The 23,707-nt window shown below is 43.6% G+C and overlaps 1 protein-coding gene across 1 annotated transcript in view; it reads left to right on the top strand.

Annotated features, from left to right (window-relative positions):
• The first annotated feature begins 2,078 nt into the window (after window positions 1-2,078).
• Window positions 2,079-23,707, top strand: part of LOC122735960 (ceramide synthase 4-like) — a 38,623-nt gene continuing 16,994 nt past the window's right edge. The window contains exons 1-2 of the mRNA XM_043977878.1: window positions 2,079-2,162; window positions 21,722-21,895. Coding sequence (XP_043833813.1) covers window positions 21,723-21,895 — 173 coding nt within the window. The 5' untranslated portion in view covers window positions 2,079-2,162; window position 21,722. The remainder of the gene's footprint in view (window positions 2,163-21,721; window positions 21,896-23,707) is intronic.

The following is a 23,707-nucleotide window of genomic DNA, read 5'->3' as shown; positions in this document are numbered from 1 at the left end:
CCTTATATAGACAGAACTCTGGAGAGGACCTAATTGAGACCAGGGCTCCTTGAACCATGTGACCTTGCTAACCTGAGGGGGAGGAGGGGATCTGAGACCTTTGTCCTACAAACAGGTCAGGGAAGTATGACTGACTGTTATATCCACATTGAGAGGAGACAACTACCCATATCTCACACACACACTCCCCAGCCCTCCTACTTTGGGGGGTGCATTGGGAAATTAGTCAATTAGCACTTATTAAGTGCCTATTGTGTGCTAGGTACTGTGCCAATCATTGGGAATACAGAGAAAGGTTACAAGAAAAGAACGCTTTCTCCCCTGAGGAGCTCATAATTTAATGGGGGAGAGAAAATGCAAACAACTATGTTCAAAGAAGTTATGTACAGAATACATTGGAGACGATCAACAGAGGGAAGGCATTAGAGTTAAGGAGGACTGGGAAAAGCTTCCTGAAGAAGGTGCAATTTTAGCTGGGACTTGAAAGAAGAGGAGAAAATTGAGGAAGGAGGGGAGACTGAATACTCTAGGGTGGTACTTGGTGTTGAGACAGCTGGGTCTAAGATGGCACTAGTATCCTGTAGTGGAGAACCCCTAGACCTGTAAGGAGCTGTTAGTAGGTGGGAGTTTTCACTGGAAGCCATGAACCTGTCTGTGTGTTAAAGAGAATGTGGACCAATGGGAGTGAGTGAACATTAATTAAGCACTTACTATATACCAGACACTATTCTAAGCTTTGGGTATATAAAGATAAAAACAGGCACTTTGAGCTCAAGGAACTCCCATTCTAAGAACAATATACAAGATATATATAGTGTAAATGGGAGAGAACCCAGAGCAAAGGAATGGAGGGAAGGAAGGGGAAGAGAAGTAGAGGTGTCCTGCAGGTAGGACATTTGAGCTGAGTCTGGAAGGTCAAGACATGGAAGTAAGATAAGGAAGGCACTCCAGGCATAAGGCACAGCCAGGAAAAAAGCATGGAGTCGGGAAACGGAATGTCTTGTGATAGGAGCAAGCAGCAAGAAGGCGAGTGTAGCTGGACCATAAAGTATATGGAGAAGGAAGGTCTCTCAGGTGTACTTGGTGGAAAGTGTTCGAATTCTGGAAAGGTAAGGAAGGGACTATGTCTCCTTGTATTCAGCGTCTGAAAGGGGCAGTGTCATGAGCCTGGGAGCACTAGAGGTGTCTAGAGGGAGGAGGTACCCCTATTTTTTCAATGGGGCTGAATGCCCCGTGTGAGGCAGGGTGGTAATCCTATGAGGAGAGGGATGAGTGGAGGTGAGCTTGCATGGAGACGTGGGTGCTGTGTTGGAGATTAACTAAGAAGCCCCTGCAAGCCTAGAGGCGGTGGTTGGAAATGTCAGCCTACCCACCCTTTCAGTACTGGGCTGGAGGAGAGCCTGGGGTCAGGCCAGATAAGTAGAGATAAAGGTTTCAGGACTTCTGGTGCCTCCTTGGAACCTACCCAGCTTCGTTAGCTCCTTTTCCTGCTCCCCCACCCGCCTCCTTACTCCCCGCCCTACCACCCCTCTCAATACCCCTCTTTCCTCCCCCAGCATCACCTCGTGCTGAAGCCTCTTGCTGCCCCCGCCAGCCAGCCACCCACCTCCCTCTAAAACCACCCTCCAGAGCCCGCCCCAGTGCTCTCCATGTTCTCACTCCAACTCCCTTAGTCCCGCCCACTCCGATCCCCAGGCTCAGTCTCCACCTCACTCTGAGCTTTTCTCTACCTTCCACCCCCCACCTTCCACCCTCCACTCTCCTGGGCCCCTGCAGTCCCCCGAGAGACCCTTCCCTAAGGTCCCTCCTTTCCCTGGGTAGTCCCCACTCCCTTGCCTTTCATCTGGGTCCCTCCTCCTGAGCCTCCTCGCAGCCCGCCCACCTTCCAGGACTCGCATGTGTACCCGAGCCCCCACCTTCATCTCCCATCCCCAACCCTTGCTCCTCCCATTCCCTGAACCACCAGGCACCTCTTCCTGCCCAGCCTCTGGGTGGGAGGGGGGAAGTTGCTTTGAGACGAGTCCCCGGACTATTGTGAGGGAGTATGCTTTTGCCCGGGCAGCAAAGGACACAGACACCCCGTGCTCCCTGAACCAGGGCTGCTCGAGCCGAGGGGAGAGTCGGTCCCAACTGTTTTCCATCTCACTGCACCGCAGCAGCAGGTAAGCGGGTCCTCCCCATCCCCTTTATCCTCTGTCCTCCCCGATAACCATCCTCCATCCTTAAGGGTTGTCCCAACCCACCTCTACACAGCTAGTTTTTACACCCTGCGCTCAGGGTCTAGCCCGCCCGGTTGTTCAACCAGGGGGACTCTGGGGCTCCTATAGGTCTGGCGTCCCGGTGGCACTCTCTGTCCCGCGTACCTGGAACACACTTCATCCTCAGCTCCTCTTCATTTAAAAAGCATCTATCCTTTGCTGCCTTTAGGGCAGCTAAGTGGCCCACAGTGCACAGGAATCAGGAAGACCCATCTTCCCGAGTACAGATCTGACCTCAGATTCTTACCAGCTGTATGACCCTGGTCAAGTCACTTAAGCCTCTTTGCCTCAGTTCCTTATCTGTAAAATGAGCTGGAGAAGGAAATGGCAAATCACTCCAGTATCTTTGCCCAGAAAGCCCCAAAGTGGAGTTATAAAGAGTTGTAGGAAACAACTCAACAAATTCTTTTATGGATCTTGTCAAACACCAGTTCCTTCCTGAGATATTTCAACCTACTCCTGCACCCACCACAGTGGCCAGTGTCTCTCCTTCCCCCATTATCTTGTATCTATTGGGTCATGCCCTCTTCTGTATCCTTCACACATTTACTCCTAAGAACAGAGGCTGGTCCAGGTAGATAGTCCTAAGCCCAGAAGAAATCTGATCAAAGTCTCCGGAGTATTTCCTACTTCTTGAGGTTAGAAAGCTGAGGAACAAGGTAGACCCCAGCCTGGGTTCCGCTTTTCATCTTGCTTGGCAGAGAGGCAGGAAAATGCCCTATTGAAAGAGAAATTGCAGACTGGTGCTCATGGATAGCCACCATCCATGTCCTGAGCTTCTGGTGCTGGGTGGGATGGGATAGGGTGGGGCATAGTCCTCAAGCTGGAGCAGTCCTGAGGAGAAGGGCCCACACTGGCCCCCCAGAGCCAGTCTCCTGTGCCTTCTTGGGAATATTAAGAGTAAATGCTCAGGGGCAGCTAGGTGACACAGTGGATAAAGCACTGGCCCTGCATTCAGAAGGACCTGAGTTCAATTCCGGCCTCAGACACTTGACACTTACTAGCTGTGTGACCCTGGGAAAGTCACTTAACCCTTCATTTCCCCCCAAAAAAACCACAATAATATGTAAAAGAATAAATGCTGAGCTCAGGGTCCCATTCCCAAGGAAGGCCTCACTGGTCCCTCCACTCCCTTCTTCCAAATGCCTTTTTCTCTGCCCTCTCCCATGGCTCCCAAGTGACTTCACCTCCCCCTCCCACAGTCCTTCATGTTTCACCCTAATTCCTATGACACCACCCCATTAAATACAAGTCAGAGCATCCATATGCAAAACACATCTGAGTCAAACACACAGAATATGTCACACACATGTGTCATTCTTGTATCTATGACACATCATAGTACCCACTCCACAGACACCTTCCATCTGTCACACACATTTGAACACCCTTCTAGGTCTTATAAACCTGGAGGTAATAGAGGACTATTGTGATCAGATCTGAATCTTAGGGAAATCCTTTTGGCAGCCACATAGAGGATGGATTGGGGAGGGGAGGGACTTGAGGTAGGAAGATGAGGACCAAAACTCTAGGTGTCTGTGTGAGCTCAGAGAAGGGGGAATTCAAGAGATACCAAGGAGGAAACATTGACAGCCCTTAGCAGCTAACTGTATGTGTGGAGAATAAGGGTGAGAAAAGGTGAGGAGTTGAGCAAAACTCCAAAATTTCAAACCCGGGACAGAGGAAGAATAATGGTGCCCTGGACAGACATTGGGAAGAGGGCTGGGTTTGGAGGGAAAAGATAAAACACTGGTTTGGACATGTTGAGTTTGAGATCTATCTAATTGGAAATCTTCAGTAATTGGTGACATGGAGCTGAAGCTCAAAATGTAGAATGTAATCAGGTTGAGGGCAAGCATTGTATTATGTTTTGAATCTTTATATTCCCAGCAGATACTTACGTAATCAGTATCTGTTTAGTGAATGAACACTTGGTGGGAAATGTGGAAAATGGAATATGGATAGCTTCCATTTCTCTTGGGCTACATATTTCTCCAAATAACAAATCTATGAGGTATCCAGTGCAAGTATGGGTTTACCTAATTTACAGATGAGGGAACAGGAGTCTAGAGAAGATACCATGTGTCTTCTAGGGCAGTGCCACTCCCTAGGTTGATGAGAGGAGCCACCAAAGTCATTTGCAGTTGCAGGTCTCCTGATCAAATTGCTGCCCCAGCTACCATTACTCCCCCACCCCCACCCTCACACACACACTTCCCATACACACAACTTAAAAAGGTTTGCAGGACTGGCAGGTGAGGTCACTGTGAACTCACTGAGTGAGGAAGACTGAGAGTTAGCTTCTCCACTCACTGGTCAAAATCAGTCTGGGTGAGCTCACCCTCCACTGGAAAATTCCAACATGTTTGTTGATTCCAATTGGCTCCAGAGTCCAAATAGGAATCTGACTTGAAAACTATAGTGAAGCCTCCTATCAAATCAGTCGACAGGTATAATATGTGCCAGGAACTTAACATTGGGTATACAAATACAAAAATCTTCCTAAAGCATAGGGCTAACCCTGTCATCCTCCAGCCCTACTTAATAAAATCCAGTGTCTCCCTATTACTGCCAACAAATAGAAACCCTAAAGTCTGGTTTTTAAAGCACTTCCCAACCAGACCCTTTCCCACCTTCCTGGTGTTCCGGCATTTGACTCATCCTCCTGGGACTCTCCCATGGAACACTGGCCTCCTTCTGTTCCTCTCTGTCCATGCCCTTTCCCAACTCCTAGACTTCTTCCTGTTTATCCCTCCTGCCTGGAATGTTCTCCTCATCTCAACCCATGGTCTGCCCTCCAGGCTCAGCTCAAATCTCTCCTTTTGGGAAAGGCCTTTTCCAGCCTCCTCCCCACTCAGAAGCTCTCTGAGTCTTGCTTTCCCTCTGAGATTACCTACTATTGACACTCTATGTATCTTGTATGTGTGAGATTAAAATTGGATATTAGATCATAAATCTCCCCTACTTAACCTTTCCCTTAATTTATCTCCCAGACTAGTAAATGGAAGAAGCTTCTAGTTTTCTAGATAGAGCTTTTATTGTATGGTAGTCACAAGGTGATGTTGATTAGAAGGATAGGAAAGTAGAAATACAATACAAATCATCTTAAGTCTAGGCTTAGTCTATATTTCCGTATAAAACTCACCAAAACCCAAGGTCACTTTTGGGGAGAGAGACCGAGTCAAGCGTGTGCTGTTAACCGAGAGCCGGGCCGAGTCAAACTCCAGTCCACGTCTCTCTGTGCAGCGCAGCCAGGAGACCAGCGGAGCAAGAAAAAAAGCCCACTTCCATTCTCTCCTTGTCTTTTAAGCTCGCACCCCGGAAGTCAAGTGCGTAGCAGGCAGTCTGACATGCGCAGCAGGCGCACTGGCGTGCGTAGCTCATGCCATTGGTCTCCTCCCTGAAAGGGTGGTCCTTAAAGAAAAACTGGCGTCTTTCAGTTATCCTAACCGACTATTAAAAAACTTTCATATTTTTTTACCACATTTGTACATAGCTCTTTGATTGGCTCCCTCATTAGAATACAGAATTGAAAGCTGATCATGACTTTAGTCATCATCTAAATCCAACTACCTCCTTTGACGGAGAAGGCGACTGGGTCCCAAAGAGAGGAAGTGACGTCCAAGGTGAAGGAGGGTGAAGGATTACTTAACCCAGGGCTAAGAAGTAGCAAAGCCTGGAATTTAACCTAGGTGTTTTCACTTCAGATTAGGTTCTTGGTCTACTTGGGTGAGGACTGAGTCTAGAGGCATGTGGGAAGTAGTCTTGAAGGACTGAAAGAAAAATTAGGAAGCCTTGAGGGTAGGGACAAAGTGGTTTCCAGATGATCCTGGCCTGGGTCTAATTCCTGCTGGAGCATTACTTGCCTGTGTGATCTTATGCAAGTCACTGTCCTTTGTTGAGTCTTTATTTTCTTCACCTGTAAAATAGGCAGGGTAAGACGAGAAGCATTTATGGAGGGGGCAGCTAGGTGGCGCAGTGGAAAAGGTACCAGCCCTGGATTCAGGAGGACCTGAGTTCAAATCTGGCCTCAGACACTTGACACTTACTAGCTGTGTGACTGGCCAAGTCACTTAACCCTCATTGCCCAGAAAAAAAAAAAAAAAGAAGAAGCATTTGTGGAATATTATGTACTTACCCTTACACTGTGCTAATACAAAATGTTATGGGTCTGGGGTACCTCAGAGGTTTTCTGGGAGAACTCAGGGAACATTCTCCTTGAGAAGCTAAAGCAAAGGACAGACACACCTAAGGAGATAAGCAGCACCCGATTGGGACTGAGTTAACTCCAGGACCACCACTCTTCATTGCAGTCTCCCCCACCCCTAAGGGAGATAATTCCATTAGGTGTGACTGCTGCCTGAGTCCTAGGGGACAGATAACTCCAGAAGTCAGGACCATATCCTCTCATTCCAGTTTCCCCCACCCCCAAAGGGAACTTTCCACAGTCAGATGATCACCCCATCAGTCCTTCCACCACTGGTCCTCTATAAATGTATTTGCCTTTCTCCAGCTCAAGGATATTGATATCTCAGAGAACCACATCTCTGTGCCATGCCATCTCCCCATGAGAAAAATTCAAAAATTTCTCTTGCTTTCCTTTCTCTAGCACCTAAATAAAAGATTACTTTATCCTAAGTGGACTTGTGTGCGAGAGGGGATGTGATGTAGGGGTGGATTCAATTGATCAGATTGATCATGAGGCATCCCAAAGAATTACAAGACTCAGTGACTCGGTTTCCCAAGTTTTATTGAAATATTATGCTGACCACAGGGAGAGCACCCAAAGGTGTCTCCAATAGGGAGAGGAAAATCGTTTTATTTATAGTGAAAAAAGTAGGTTATCTCATTATCTTAATCTCCCCCTTAAGGAAGTACAGGGGAGGTCTTATCCTAATTTGGACTTCCTGGCGTCCTAAGACAACCCCCCAAAGCAGGTACCTTTTTCCCTGAAGGTGTGTTTTTAGGGTTTACACATCATAAGGTGAACTTAAGGACACATTTGGCCTTCTCTGCACATGTTCCTAAAGACATGCTTAAACTTGTCAGACCCACAGGGTCTCTATTTTTTGATATCTCTTTACTTAAGATCTGGTTTCTAGGTGTCCTGTCATCTAGGAATATTAATGGCCATTGTTGATGGTGTTGGTTTATAGGGACTTGAATCCTCTTGGTTACAGTACTGTTGATAAGAACACAAACCTTAGTTTCTCTGTTAACTCTTTTAGGTACTATTGATAAGGACTCAAGCCTCAGTTTATCTGTTAATCCACTTTTGTCTCCTCTATCATAAGGACCCCCACGGACCATTTCCCCCATAACAAAAAGAAGGATAAAACAAAAACAAAACAATACAAACAAACAAACAAAAAAAGAAGTCCTACAGCAAAGTGTTGCAATGAATAGAACTCTAGGTCTGGTATGAGGAAGAGGGGAGTTCAAATTATGCCTTCTGGATACTTACTAGTTGTGTAAACCTGGGCAAGTCACTTTGCCTTTTATCTCAGTTTCCTCAATTGTAAAGTCAGGATAACAACAACACCTATCTCCCAGAATTGTTGTATCAAATGAGAAAATATTTTAAAGTGTTTAACACAGTGCCTGGCACATAATAAAGCTTAAACAATGCTTCTTCCCTTCCCTTCCTCTCAGTCCTAAAGGAGTTTACATGCTAATGAAGGTACAACACACAAAAGAGAACTGAAAATGTAGGTGAACCTGGTGTCTTAAATTCAGAAAATCAGAAGAGCCACTTTGGACCCCTCCTCAAAATGGAGGATGCAGGAGGAAGTCACTACTGGCAAAAGAAGGCCAAAATGGCAGAGGGATGGCCCAGGGTGGGAAGACCACAGGGAAGATGGATATGCCAGAGTAAGGAAGTCTCAAGAACTAGGAGAGATTCCAGGGTGAAACTGAGGCATGGCGGCAAAATCCAGAAAGTCAAAAACAGAGTTGGCAGGGGAACTGGGTAGTGATATGGTTAATCAGGGTATAGGGTGCCCTGCCTGCATGACTTCCATAACTGTTCTGCTCTCCTCTGGGTCCCTCAGCTACCCTCAGTAGCCCACAATCTGGCACTCCCTTATATCTTTTGGTTCCATAAGATCTTCACTCAAAAATCAGACCAGGACTTCCTCCCTGGCTTTCTTCTTTCTTGTTTCTCTATTCCTAGCTTGATTTCATAAAATACATTTCAACACTTTGAGCTATGCCAAAGTGGAATGAGTTGCCTTGGAAGATCATGGGTTCCCCTTCAAGAAGATTATGTATTGACACTTGTAGGGGATGTTAGACCCTTCCAGTTCTGAGATTCAGGGATCTCCAACCTCTTAGGCAAGTAATATGAATTCTGTTGGATGGTAAATTTGCAAGATCTGAGATAAAATCCCAGGATTTCAGAATTGGGACATGGGTTTTTTCATGTGACTTTTCTTATCCACTGGACTAGCTAATGCCAGTAAGCCAGTACAAATCAAAGACAGATTTGTTGTACTTTATTCACTCCACCAGAAGTTAATGAAAATGTGTCCCTCACAATTTGGCTAGTAGTATTTATACATTACATGAAACAAAGAAAAATCGGGGTTCTCTTAGTGCAGTTGGTCATACAAAGAAAAAAAAAAGAGAATGTATATCATTAGCTACTGGAGATTGAGAAGGGATGTGTCTTTATTAGTATGGCGGATTGCACTGAATCAAAAGGAATTATCCCTCAGGCTAGATAAGGGAGGAGAACATTCCTTACACTACTGAAGTCCTCTTTTATAGCAATTAAGTCTTTTTGTACCAATTAAAGGAGCAAAGGAGACATTGAAGAGAACCAGATGTTGCAGCTGGTCTTGCAGTTCCTGCAGGGATCATACACCACAAAATACTTAATATAGAACAAAATGGAATTAGTCATGTCCTTACAAAAACCCACTTTCAACAGGTTCTAGCTAGTCTCATTCCTACCTGCACAAAAGTCCTCTGTACAATAACAAGTATCTGGCAAGAGGTCATCACCTACTGTTGGCTCAAGGATCCCAGGGAGGAGGAACCCACTATCTACTGAGGCAGCCCATTCTACCTTGACATAGCTCTAGTTGTTAGGAAGATTTTCCTGATATCATGCCCAGGTTTGCTTGAAACTTCCACCACTGTTCCTGGTGCTGCCCTCTGCAGCTGAACAGAACAAGTCTAACCCTTTCCCACGTGACAGCCCTTTCACAGTGGTATGCTAGTAAATATTTAACAATCAGCTCTCCAAAAAAAAGTAATGTTCCAACAACACATTTTTGAGTTTAATCTGCATTATTAACATTTTCTTCATCCCTTTCTTAAGTCCAGAAATCAATAAACCAATAAATCAAGCCCAAATTTGTAGAATTGGGGATTTTTGAGGTATAAATGTTCACACTGAAAATTAACAACCTACTTTTTAATTACCTTCCTCTTTAGTACTTCCCTCCATGGACTTGGTATAGCTAAACTAACCTACTTGATGTACCTCACACAGAAGACACCTCCCATCTCTGTGCCTTTGCAGTTGTTGTCCCCCATGCCTGGAATGCTCTCCCTCCTCATGTTTGCCACTTATAATTCTTGCCTTCCCTCCAAACTCTGACTTCCTATAGGAGGTCTTTCCTGGTCCCTTTCCTTTCCTCCCTCTGAGGGGGCAGCTAGGTGGCGCAGTGGAAAAAGCACCAGCCCTGGATTCAGGAGTACCTGAGTTCAAATCTGGCCTCAGACACTTGACACTTACTAGCTGTGTGACCCTGGGCAAGTCACTTAACCCCCATTGCCCAACAAAACAAAACAAAAAAAACCCAAGTCCTTTCCTCCATCTGAGACTACCTTCCTTTTACTGTATGTTGTCTCCTCCATTAGAAGATGAGCTTTTGGGGGCAGCTAGGTGGCGCAGTGGATAGAGCATGGGCCCTGGAGTCAGGAGTACCTGAGTTCAAATCCGGCCTCAGACACTTCATACTTACTAGCTGTGTGACCCTGGGCAAGTCACTTAACCCCAACTGCCTCACAAAAAAAAAAAAAAGAAGAAGAAGATAAGCTTTTTAAGGACAGGGTTCATCTTTTTGTCTTTCTTTGAATTGTCATGGCTCAGAACCTGGTACAAAATAGGCCCTCAATATGTATTTGTTGAAGTATTGATTTTGCTTCTCTTTTCTCTGTCAAAGGGAAGAAGCTTTCCCAGAAAGCTAAGAACCAAGAATGGAGAGTTGCTAGATGTTTGGGACAAAATTGCCTCCGTTTACCCAAATAATTCAAGGAGACCACCAAGTCAAGCAGAGGCAGATTTATTATGTTCTCATGAGAATGGGCGACCCCATGCAAGGGATGAGGAGCGCACTAATGGGCTCATGAGTTGGGTTTTTATGGAAGTTTTGAGGGGGGCGTCCCTTCATGCACAGGGTGAGCTCACAATCTAACATCCAATCCTGTCTCACCTAGGATGTGTGTTCAGCTCATGATCAGGGTATGGATGCATGCTCAGCTATGTCTGAGAGCTGGGGGAAAGGAGAGGGGGAAAGGGTGAAACCAGGGGAGGGGGAAAGAGTGAAACCACTCCACCCATGTAAGGAGGGACAAGCGGGAAGAGGGGAGAGATGGTACCAGGAACTGGTACCAGGAGTTAGAACTTAGGAATGCAAAAAGGGAGAGGTAATATCTGGGTGGGGTCCACACTAGCAGGAGACATCTCCTCCTGCCTGGTCATAGAACAAGGTGGGAGTATGAGGTGTGTTATAGCAATGGCATGGTTGACAAGAACAAGGACTAAGGGCTTGGAATGTAGGCAGGGAAGGATGGTACGATGCTACCAGGGTCAGCAAAGCAAAATACATGATTTCTGTTATTAGAAATGGAATAAAATATGGACAAAATAATCTGACTATAACAGGGACTGGGGTCTGGGTACCTTCCAGACCCCATCCTCAGAATCTGAACTGACTCAAGTCCACCTATCCCATACACTAGATAACCCTGATATCTGAACTGAGATAGCAAGAGAGCACTGACCTGCTCTGGAGGATTGATCACCTAGTATAGGGGTTCCTCACCTAGAATGCTGATAGAACTGGGGGATGGGATGCTGAGCCATTGTCAGTGATCTTTATAAGACTGTGCATAAAGAACAATAAGGGGCAGGACTGGAGAAAGGCAAATATCCTGTCATCTCAAGGGAGTGAAATCAACTTGTCACAAGCCAGGAAGCTTGACTTAGATTTCTGACAAAATCTGGAATGTGTCATTAAAGAAATGGTGAATAGGTAGGAAAAGATACCACTGATCATAAAGGTGGTACAGTGTTAGGCCTGACAACAAGACCAGAGTTGAAATCTGGCCTCAGATACTTTTGGCGGGGAGGTGGCAATGAGGGTTAAGTGACTTTCCCAGGGTCACACAGCTAGTAAGTGTCAAGTGTCTGAGGCCGGATTTGAACTCAGGTCCTCCTGAATCCAGGTCTGGTGCTATCTGCCCCTGACCTCAGATACTTTCTACCTGTGTGACCCTAGGCAAGTCACTTAACCTCTGTCTGTCTCAGTTTTCTCAACTCCAAAATGAGGATAATAATAATAATAGGCTTGCTTATTCTGAGGATCAAATGTGATAGTTTGTGAAGCACTTTGCACAGTGCTTGATACAGGGTAGGAGTTTAATAAATTATTGTTTCCTCACTTCCTCTTATTTTTAATAGCATTCTTCAACAATTAGATCTTGAGACTATAAGAAATATTTTACCTAGATGTGATAAAGACAAGTCACCAGGAATTTAGGGAGAGCCTGCCAGGTGCCAGGCACTGTGCTAATCCTGAGAATATAAACAAACTAAACAAAAAAAGTTCCTTCTCTCACCGAGTTCATAGTAGTCTAGTGGGGGAGACAACATACAAACAACTATGTACAGATGATATAGACAGGATCAATTCGAGGTGACTGTAGAGGGAAGGCTCTACTGTGAATGGGTATTGAGAAGGATTTCTTATAGGAGGTTTGATTTTAACTGAAGCCTGAAGGAAACCAGGGAATCCAGGAGGTAGAGCTGAGGAGAAAGGATGTTCCAGGCATGGGGATAGCCAGTGCATTTGTCCACAGTTGGGAGATGAAGTATTTTGTTCAAGGAGGCCAATGGAAAAGAGGGAGAGATGCAGACTATAAGAGTACAGTTAGGTGAATTCAGAATTGGTGGCATTGCTGGATATTAAAAAATAATCATGAATAGTTTATAACAGCTTGATAGTGCAGTAGATAGACTACTAGGTCTGAAGTCAGAAAGACCTGAATTCAAATCCTGCCTCAGAGATTTACTGGGTGTATGACTCTGGGCAATTCACTCTCAGCCTCAGTTTCCTCATCTGTAAAGTTGGGATAATAATAGCACCTACCTTCCAGGGTTCTTATAAAGATAAAATGAGTTAATATTTGCAAAATGCTTTGTAAACTTTGAGGTGCTATATAAATGCTAGCTATGAGGACAACAATAAAGAAGAAGAAGAACTTAGAAGTTTCCAGTGGAGCACCCAAAGGATTTGTACTTGTCTTAGCCATGGGTTCAAAAATTAATTTCCCAAATATAAAATGAGGGTGTTATGGCTAGACATGAATTCATCTAGAGAGTATCTGAACCCAGCCCTGCCCTCTGGACCTAGGAAAATCTTTTCCATCTTTGTCAAAAGAGGTAGTGCAATAAGTAGAGCTCTACTTTGGGAGCCAGTATATCTGGTTTCTGGTCTTAGGTATGCCAATAACTTTATTAAGTGACTTCAAGCAAGCCTCTTTGTTCTCTGTTAGTGGGGACTAATTCCAAAAGAAAGTGGGGAGAGCCAGCTCTCCTGCCTATTCCCTAACATTTAGTAGGCAATGCTCTCTAAATCAATAGTTTTGTGAGAATTCCTGTGCCACTAAAAAGTGAAAGTAAAACCCAATACATAACCTTCACATCATTGTACATACAACATACACGTACCAGTAAGATTTATTGAAGAACAGAGCCTTTGCAGAGATAAGTTATGGCCACTAACATCTTAAATAGATATTGAGAGCAGGGAGTGAAAATGCTACTCTTGGCTGGGTCCCTTAGATACTTCCAGATGAAGCACACACTCCTTTGGGCCAATTGTTACCTTAGCCGGGGCTGGGCAGCAGGGCAGAGGCAGTTTGTCAAGCAGTGAAAACCCTCACAGCAAGTAAGAGAAAAGAAAATTGTGTTACTCTTTTGGTATGTGAAATTATGAAGCTCCAAGTCCCATGGTTCAAAGAAAACTACTTTGGGGCAGCTAGGTGGTGCAGTTGGATAGAGTACTAGCCCTGGAATCAGGAGGACCTGAGTTCAAATCCAGACACTTGACACTTAATAGCTTTGTGACCCCGGGCAAGTCACTTAACCCTGATTGCCTTGGCAAAAAAAAAAAAAAAAAAAAACCAAAGAAAACTACTAGCTTTTAACATGCAAGCAGAGAGGATTATAAGAAATAATACTTAATGCATGTCTTATTTAAATTACGTGGTTGCCAACTGTTTTTAGCTAAATTATTGCTACTTATATATTACTGGCTATTTATATAATAATGACTATTGCACCAGGTTAGGCAGTAAGTATTTATCATTAAAGCATATTAAATACTAGAGGAGTATTGACCAGGTGGCAGTTAACACAAGCCAAAAAAACCCCCCAGTATCATATTTCTAAGAGGGCGAGAGAGCACATGTCCTAACAGCCTATCCTGTCCTAAGAAGGAGGAACTCACCAACCAACAGCAGGTGCAAACCAAGCATGTTCCTAGATGGTGTTGGCTAGGAGCCTCATGTATTCTTGACTTTTATCCTCTTTTGATAGAGGCAAGTCACTACACTCTGATCAAAGCTAATTGGTTAGCGTCATTTAATTCCATTGGTTGATGTGACTTGAGGGTGGTCCATATTAAAATGAGCTATACTGTGATGACATCTAGGGTCTAATGGGAGAGACCCCCTGAGGAGCAAAGGCACATTCAGATGGGTGTAGTTTAATCCCCTCAATTCACTGAGCTAGTCACAAAGAGTCTATCTCCATTTCTATTTTACACACTGCACAGGATTAGTACTCCCTCCTAAAAATTGACCTCTCTAAAAGGGGGGGGGGGAGAAACCCAACTAGAACTGGGTTCCTGGGTCCCCCTAAGAAATCCATTATTAATAAGTATTTTCTCACATGCACAAGGTTCTTCTGCCTACTTGTTTCCCACAGTAGGAGCTGCACGTGCAGTTTCACAGTAGTAATTACAGTAGTAATTTCTTATTGAATTAGAATAAGAAATAATAACAATAATAAGCTTGACCTGTCATTTAGTTTCCCTTCTGGATGTAGAAATTCATAAATCATTAGCTCATTGAACCATGAGGTGAGTGACAGTGGTCAGAATAAGGCACCTGCAAAGGAAGACATATTCCTCCCAGGGTATCCTTCCCTTCTCCAGGACTCAATTTTCCCATCTAGTCTAAATAAAAGTCTTCCGTCATGACATTAAGGACCCTCCCAGCTCTGACCTTCTACTAGTTCATGGATGGTTGGTGGCTGATGAGTGGGTTCCTATTTGAACCTTACTAGACGCCCTTCCCCTATGTTTTCCTGCTTTGTCATCCAGTCATTCCTTTCCCAGCTCCTCATGAAGCCTATAAGATGCCCCTGTAGGAAGAAGCAGGGTAAAAACCAACTGTAGGTGGAGGTTCCCTAGTAGCCTGACCCAGGGGTGGGGTGGGGTGGAAGGCAGGGGTTGGAATTGGGACACCAGACATCAGGGCTGGTCCATAAAGGCTTCTAGGTGAGAAAAAGTGGTAGGGTCTGACTTACTGTCAAGCATTCCAAGCCAGACCTCTGAAAATTACCTCTGTCTAGAGAAGGCAGAACATTTTATCACTCTCTTCCCATCTGTAGGCCCTAGGACCTAGGGGAGTGAACATCAGGGCTGTAGATGTGGCCTGTATATTACAGGAGAACACAGGAGGCATATTTACCCTGACTACCTGCATCAGTATCAAGTATTGATGGAATGTGGCTCCTCTCCTGGGATGAGTTCATCATCAGTACTCAGACACCTGTTCCTAATTAGGTTGTCAATGCTGTGCTCAGCTTCTATTTCCCACTGGGGCAGGGCCCAAAGAAATAAAAGGACACACTATCTGATGCTTCTGCTTGATGTTCTAGCCCCACTAGGCAGCCCACGTTGTGTGATTAATGCAGCTTCTAGATGACTTCCTCATGAAGATTGCACAACTGGCACCATCTTGGGAAAGCTCCCTTCCCTTTGAAGCAAGGAAGGTGATGTATGTGCCTAACTGGGCTTGAGGATGATTTTATCTGAAATAGCACAGTGGAAGATGGGAAAATCTGGGAAGTGCAGCTGGAGATCTCTGCACAACAAAGAGAGTTTCATCTTTGAGCTCATGGGAGAAGAAAAGAATAAAGTTGGACATATTTGGCATATGCCCTAGATAGGTAGTCAGCAAACAGGCATATATTAAACACTTTGTTCCAGGTCATGCTAAGTTCTGGGGAAACAGAAAGGCCAAAAGAGGGGTGGGGGCGGGATATTATGAGAATAGATTTTGGAATTTACTAAAAAGATGAGAGCACCAGTATAACTTTGCTTCTTTGTAGAGGGCACAGACATCCTTCCACTCAACAAGTCAAATCAACAAGAATTTATTAAACTCTTAATTATGATCCAGAGCTAAGCACCAGGGATACCAAGAAAGGCAAAAACAGCTCCTCTCCTGCCCTCCAATCATCCAGGTTTGAAACCTTAGCATTATCAATTGCTCAGTCTTCCTCACCCCTCATATCCAATTCCTTGCCAGGTCTTATTGAATCTGCCCCCACAGCCTAGTCTGAATCTATCCCTCTCTCTTTACTCACACAGCTCTCAACCAGACCAAGCAAAGACCCCATCCCTCTTGGGCTTTTCCTCTTTTCCTCAATGTTGCTTTAAACAACAAGAACCCAAGAGTACTGACCTTAGCTCTCCTTCCTAACCTCCACTTATTTGAACTTAATCACTCATAATGCTATTTATGCTGAACCCTGCCATGCTCTTATATGTTCATTAATTCCCTGTCATCTGTCCTTACTTCAATCTTTTGTATTGGTTGTTGTTCAGTTGTTTTTCAATCATGTCCAGCTCTTTATAACCTCATTTGGGGTTTTCTTGGCAGAGATACTGGAGAGATTCGCCATTTTCTTCTTCAGCTCATTTGACAGATGAGGAAATTGAGGCAAACAGTGACAGGGTCACACAGCTAGTAAATGTCTGAACCCAGATTTGAACTCAAGATGAGACTTTCTGACTTCAAGCCTGGAGCTCTATCTACTCTGGTGCCAACTAGCTGCCAAACAGTGCATCTACAGGGCAAAGTGGATAGAGCACTGGGCCTGGAATCAAGAAGAATTCAATCAAATGAGGTATTTGTCAAGTGCTTAGCATAGTACCTACTACATAGTAGATGCTTAATAACTGTTTCCTTTAGACAACTTCCATTTTTCCTAATCTTTGGAACTGTTTCCTTGAAGAAAATATTCTTTAAAATAAGAAGTAAGAAAAAGCAGAAAAGTCCCCACAAATAGGTAACAGGTTCTCTGTCATTGGGGGTCTTCAAATGGAAACTTGACTTGGGCCACTTGTTCATTGACTGGATGTTCATTCATGTTTGGACTGGATGATCTTGGGGACCCCTTTCAAGTCTGAGGTTCTCATTCAGTGAGAATGAGATGCCACCTGTGCTAGGAGTTGGGATCATAAAGATAAAACAAATAAGGGGGTGGAGGAAGCACTCTTGCTGACAAAAAGAATTCTATTCTATTTTGGGCTAGGCTTCTGGCCCAGGGTAGGCAAGGGATATGGTATAGAGAGAGGGACACCAATCCCGGTAAGGGGAAGTCAGGGTGTTTCTCTGGAAATGTGATAATGGACTGCCCTCTCAATGGGCAGCCCCAAAAGCTTTCTTTGATCTCACCAGCCACTGTCATTTGAGGGCAAAAGGACATTCAGGCACTTCTGAAGTTTCTCTGAACTCAGGAAGGTGTAGTCACAGAGCCTATGTCCCAAGCACTCCTCAATAGCAGCCTTTAAAGTGGTCATTGGCAAAGATGGGGAAAGGGGAAAGGTTATAGGAAGCCTAGAGTAACAGAGCTGGATGGGCTCTGAGACAGGGCCTAGTACAACAACTCCCACCTGAAGCAAGAATCCTCTCCTACATTGTCACCAACAGGAGTGTCCCCCAGACTCTCCCAGAATACTTTCAATGATGGGAAGATGGGGCAGCTAGGTGGCACGGTAGATAAAGCACCGGCCCTGGATTCAGGAGTACCTGAGTTCAAATCTGGCCTCAGACACTTGATACTTACTAGCTGTGTGACCCTGGGCAAGTCACTTAACCCCCATTGCCCCGCAAAAACAAACAAAAACAAAAAGAAAACAAAAAAAATAATGGGGAGATCACTCTTCTTTCTTGAACTGAATGGTTGACCCTAACTGTCACTGTTTTTTTGTTCTAAGGAACTCCCAGTTCTGACATTCACCAAGGGCCTTCTGCCTCTGGCTTTCTGAGTTCTAAGGGCCCTGCCAGTTCTTTGGTTCCAGTATGTTTTACTTCATTGGAAAGCTGCCTTCCCCTACTTCTGCCACCTTGATAATCCATGATCACATCAAAAACAGCACTGGATTGAGCTAATCTGTTTAAAGCAGGTGTTGGGCAGACTGGGGTACCTGGAGCTCTTATGCCAAGGAAGATTTAAGCAGCAGCCTAAATGAGTTGAGAACCACCTGACCACTATGTTCTCACCTAACCCCTAACCCTCAATTCCCAAGACCTTTGGGTGGCAAACACATTAGGAATAAACCTGCAGACCCCCGAAACAGCAATAAAACAAGCCCTGGAACAGCAAAACCCACAAAAAGATGGACTGGGATTATTTTCCAGATTAAAGGGGGCCATACTGGGCTGTAAGAAGAGTCCAACCCCAAGATCACACCAACACAGACCCCAGACATGCTGTGAAAGAGGAACTTACCCCCAAGCCTCTGAATCAGCTGTGGCACCAGCATCTTCTGGAACTAAGCTTAAGGTCAGGTGACAGGGATGAACAGCTGACCAGGGGGAAAGTGCAGGGGTGTCTGTGGGACCTAAGGAGGAATTCTGCTATCCCACCCCAGCAAGGAACCAGGAAGAAATCCTAAGCAGTGGGAGGTCCAGGTGGGGAAGGGGCACAGGCTCCTTGAAGATAAGAACCACCACAGTACTCTGCTGGCTGGTTAACTAGCAAGTTGGCTTGAGGTTATCTTTGGACTAGAGAACAGGCCAGGCAAGAGAAAAACCTGCCCTCCCTCAAACTGAAACACCTGGGACCCTCTGAAGCTTGGGACAGTGTAGCTTGGAAGTAGGGCCCCACTGTAAGAGGGAGTTAAAAGTCAAGTAAAAAACGGCAAGATAAGTAAGCAAAGAAAGGTGAGAACAATAGAAAGTTTCTTTAGTGACAAGGAAGATCAAGGTGCATCCTAAGAAGAGGATAACAACCTCAGGGCCCCTACATTCAAAGCTTCCAAGAAAAATATGAATTGGTCTCAGGCCATGGAAGTGTTTAAAAGGAACTTTGAAGAGAAAGTAGGAGAGATAGAAGGAAGATTTAGAGAGGTGGAGGAAAGAATAGAAAGAGAAATGAGAGCAGTGCAGTAGAATCATGAGGAAAAAGTCAAAAGCTTGAAAAGCCAAATGGAAAAGGAGATAAAAAAGGCTCTCTGAAGAAAATTATTGCCTAAGAACTAGGATTGAACAAATGGAAGCTAGTGATTTTATGAGAAATCAAGACACAGTAAAGCAAATCCAAATGAATAAAAAAATAGAGGGCAATATGAAATATCTCCTTGGAAAAACAGCTGACCCGGGAAATAGATCCAGGAGAGATAATTTCAAAATCACTGGACTAGGGGGCAACCAGGTGGCACAGTGGATAAAGCACCGGCCCTGGATTCAGGAGGACCTGAGTTCAAATCTGGCCTCAGACACTTGACACTTACTTACTAGTTGTGTGACCCTGGGCAAGTCACTTAACCTTCATTGCCCTGCAAAAAAAAAAAAAGCAAAATAAAATAAAATAAAATCATTGGACTACCTGAAAACCATGACCAAAATAAGAGTTTAGACAACATCTTCCTTGAGATTGTCAGGAAAAATTCCCCTGATATTCTAGAAGCAGAAGGCAAAATAGACATTGAAAGAATCCACCAATCACCTCCTGAAAGAGATCCCAAAAGGAAAACCTCCAGGAATATTATAGCCAAATTCCAGAGCTCCCTGGTCAAGAAGAAAATATTGCAAGCTGCTAGAAAAAAGTAATTCAAATACTGTGCAGCTACGATAAGGATAAAACAAGATCTAGCAGCATCTACATTAAAGGACTGGAGGGCATGGAATATGATATTCCAGAGGGCAAAGGAACTGGGACTAAAGCTAAGAATCACATACCCAGCAAAACTTGTATAATCTTTCAGAGGAAAAAATGGGACTTCAATGAAAAAGAGAACTTTCAGGCATTTGTGATGAAAAGACCTGAACTGAATAGAAAATTGGACTTTCAAATACAAGACCCTAGAGAAGCATAAAAAGGTAAACAGGAAAAAGACTTCATGAGGGATATTAAAAGATTAAACTGTTTACATTCCAACATGGGAAGATAATACTTCTAACTCATAAGAACTTTTTCAGTTAGGAATACACAGAGGACACAGGTCTGAACCGAATATGAATGGATGATATCTGTAAAGCATTTATTTTGTGTTTATCCTTGTTCTTTGTGGGGCACACAGGGTGGTGTGTCATGTCTGAGGCCAGATTTGGGCTTGGAGCCTCGTAGGTCCAGGGCTGGTGCTTTGTCCACTGTACCACCTAGCTAACCCATGATGACATCTTTAAAATAGGGTTGATGGGTAGAAGGAATAGACTGGGGGAGGGGGAAGGGGAGAGGTGGACTGGGGAGAGGTAGTTCACATGAAGGAAACAAGAAAAAAGCTTATGGAGGGGAGAGGAAGATGGGGAAGGAATGGGGGAGTGAGTGAACCTTACTATCATCAGAATTGGCTCAAAGAGGGAATAACATACATACTCAAGTGGGTATAGTAATATATTTTTGTCCTGAGGGAAAGAGAGAGGGGAGGGAGATAAAAGGGGGAAGAAGGAAAGAGCAGATTGGGGGAGAGAGCAGTAAAAAGCAAAACACTTTCGAGGAAGGTGAAGATGTTCTGCATAACTGCACTAGTATGACATATTGAATTGCTTGATTTCATAGGGAGGGCTAAGGAGGGAGAAAGAAAAATTTAGAACACAGAATTAGCTCAAAGACCTTAATCTCATCAGAGTGGAATCAAGGAGGGAAAAACCTTCACACACAATTGAGAGGAGTAATCTATTTAACCCTACAGGAAAGTAGAAGGGGAAGAGGATAAGGAGGGAAGGGTGAAAGAAGGGAGGGCAGAGAGGGGGAGGAGACAGTCAGAAGCAAAACACTTTTGAGCAGGAAGAAGATAAAAGAAGATAGAAAATAGAGTAAATATCATGAGAAGGGAATAAGATGGAGGGAAATAGTTATGATGATTGACTACTATGGCAAAATGTATGGTATCTAAATTCTTTGTCAAGTTTAAAGTACTATATAAAAGTTATGATGAACAGGATGAACTATCAGAAAAGCCTGGGAAGACTTAAATGAACTGAAGCAGAGTGAAATGTACTGCATTCAAAATAACAGCAATAGTGTAAGATGATCTGCTGGGAAGCACGTGGTTATTTTCAACAAGGCAATGATCCAATATAACCCTGAACGACTTATGAAAATTGCAGTCCATCTACAGAGAAAGGACTGATGGTATCTGAAAACAGATTGAAACATATTTCTTTTTTCTTTGACAATTCCTTAATTTGAAGTTTTGTTTTTTAACTGTTTTCTCTCACAACCTAGCTAATGTGGGGATGTTTTCCATGACTACTCATGTATAACTTATATTGAATTGCTTGAGTTCTTGGGGGTGGGGGATGGGAAGGGAGGGAGAAAAAGAAGTTGGAACACAAAGTTTTTAAAAATTGATGTCAAAATTTGTTTTTACATTTATTTTGGAAAATAAAATTCTAAACAAAAAAAAATAAAGATAAAGATGTTGGAGGGGTGGGGAGGAATAGCCCTGGAGACTTGAATTCCAGGCTCAGCTCTGTTATTGACTCACCATGTGACCTTGGGTAAGTCTCCTCCTATTTAGGGGCCTCAATTTCTCTATGTGTAAGATGAAGGGGTTATACTTCCCCAAGGTCTCATATAGTTATGACATTCTATGTTTCTAAAATAGATAATCTGGATGCACTGACTCTGTTGAACAGTTTTTGGATAATCAACAAATGCTTTTCCCTGCCAATCCCTCTTGAGACATTTGATGTTTTATCCCCAGGATGCTGGCCAACCTATACGAGTCATTTTGGAACTCTGAGTATTGGATTCCAACAGGGTACACATGGGCTGACTTGGAAGATTCAGATGGCATCACATACCCTCATCCCAAGGACTTGCTGGCTGCCATTCCCCTGACATTTGTCTTAATAGTCATCAGATACAGCACTGAGAGGTGAGTGAACAGTAGGGGAAGGGAGGTTCCTTTACCCACTTTTGTAAAAAAAAAAAATTGTCGATGCCTTTTGTTTTTACAGTTCTTTCAGGATATACCCTTTCCTTTTCCCCTACTCTCTCAGTGTACACCTTTCTTTGTAACAAGGAAAAAAAGTTAATCAAGACCAACCAATGCAACAACCACATATGACAGTGTGTGCAACATTCTGCATCCATAGGCTCCCACATCTATAAGGAAGACAGTGACCAGTTAATTTCCTCATCTCTTCAAGGGATATGGGAGGCAAGATTTGTCATAGAATTACTTAGCATTCAGGTCCAGTCAAGTTTTTTCAAGTTTCTTTAAACTCTTCACATTTATCATTTTGTTTAGCAAATAATATTCCATTAAATTCACATACCACAATTTATTTAGCTATTCCCCAATCAATAGGAACTTACTATGTTTCCTGGTTTTTTTGTTTGCTACCACAAAATATACTGTTATTAATATTTTATGGTTTTTTATGTCATTGACATGCTTAGGGCACTAGATATGCCTAGAATGAGATGAGTGAGTTAAATGGTATCAAGAGCTTAGTGACTTTTATAGCATTAATCCAAATTTCTTTCTAGAATGGTCAGAGCTCCACCAAAATTATATTATTATGCCTGTCTTCCTACAGCCCCTCCAGCAATGACCTTTTGTCATTTTGCCATTTGATGGGCAGGAAGTGAGACATCTGAATTTTGTTTTTCATTTCTCTTATTTTTAGTGACATGGAGAAAATCTTCTATTTGGTTATTGACAGTTTATAATTCTTCTTTTGAGAACAGTCTGTCATATCTTTTTGATGGAAAACTGTTTCAGCTTTATCTGTGTTAGTTCTCTATATATCTTGCAAATAGGACTTTTTTTTTTCAGGCAATGGGGGTTAAGTGACTTGCCCAGGGTCACACAGCTAATAAGTGAAAAGTGTGTGAGGATGGATTTGAACTCAGGTACTCCTGAATCCAGGGCCAGTGTTTTAACCACTGCACCATCTAGCTGCCCCCGTATATAGGACTTTTTGATTGAAAGATTTGTTTCATAGTAAAGTTTATAATTGTTAGGTTTTAATTTTCTTCCATTTGCTTCTATGCCATTCATTTGTATGCCTTTCTTGTAAGTCTAAAATGTGTCCTTAAGCTTAGTTTTGATTATACTCATTTCATGCTGCTGAGCCAATATGCATTCCTTTTAGTTCAGCCATCTCATTTTACAGAAGAGAAAATTGAGGCCCAGAGAGATAAGGTATTTTACCCAGGGTCACAGAATGGACAACAGAGCAGAGATTCCAACTCACATCTTCTAACTCCAAATTTAACATTCTTTTCACCACATCACACTATTCAAGGTAGGTTTACAAAGTGTTTTCCTCCCAAATTTTGTGAGATTAGGGTATTTTAATATTTAGTGTATGTGTGAAGCTCCACAACTCTGAGAATTAGGAGGTCTTCCAGTGGATGGCTACCCCAGGTTCAAGGAGATCTGTAGGTCCACGTCCCTAAATTATATAGCTTATGAGCCCCCACTGATGTGTTCACCTTTAATAGTCAGCCAGAATATATAAATACTTCAAATCAAAAGCATTTAATGAAACGTCTGTGTGAGAAATGGAATCTCACATATCTGGGGCCTAATCTTCCCAAAATACACTGTATCAGTGGAAAGAATGGATACATAAATGGAAGATACATGGGAAGTCACATATTTAGGTTATTTGTGTGGAAGGGCTCTCCCTTTAATAGATTGGAATCTAGGCCTTTTCTTCTCTCTTTACCAAATTCT

The sequence above is a fragment of the Dromiciops gliroides genome, chromosome 1 (genome assembly GCF_019393635.1).
Source record: "Dromiciops gliroides isolate mDroGli1 chromosome 1, mDroGli1.pri, whole genome shotgun sequence".
Taxonomy (NCBI): Eukaryota; Metazoa; Chordata; class Mammalia; order Microbiotheria; family Microbiotheriidae; genus Dromiciops; species Dromiciops gliroides.
This window is presented reverse-complemented; position numbering and strand designations above follow the sequence as displayed.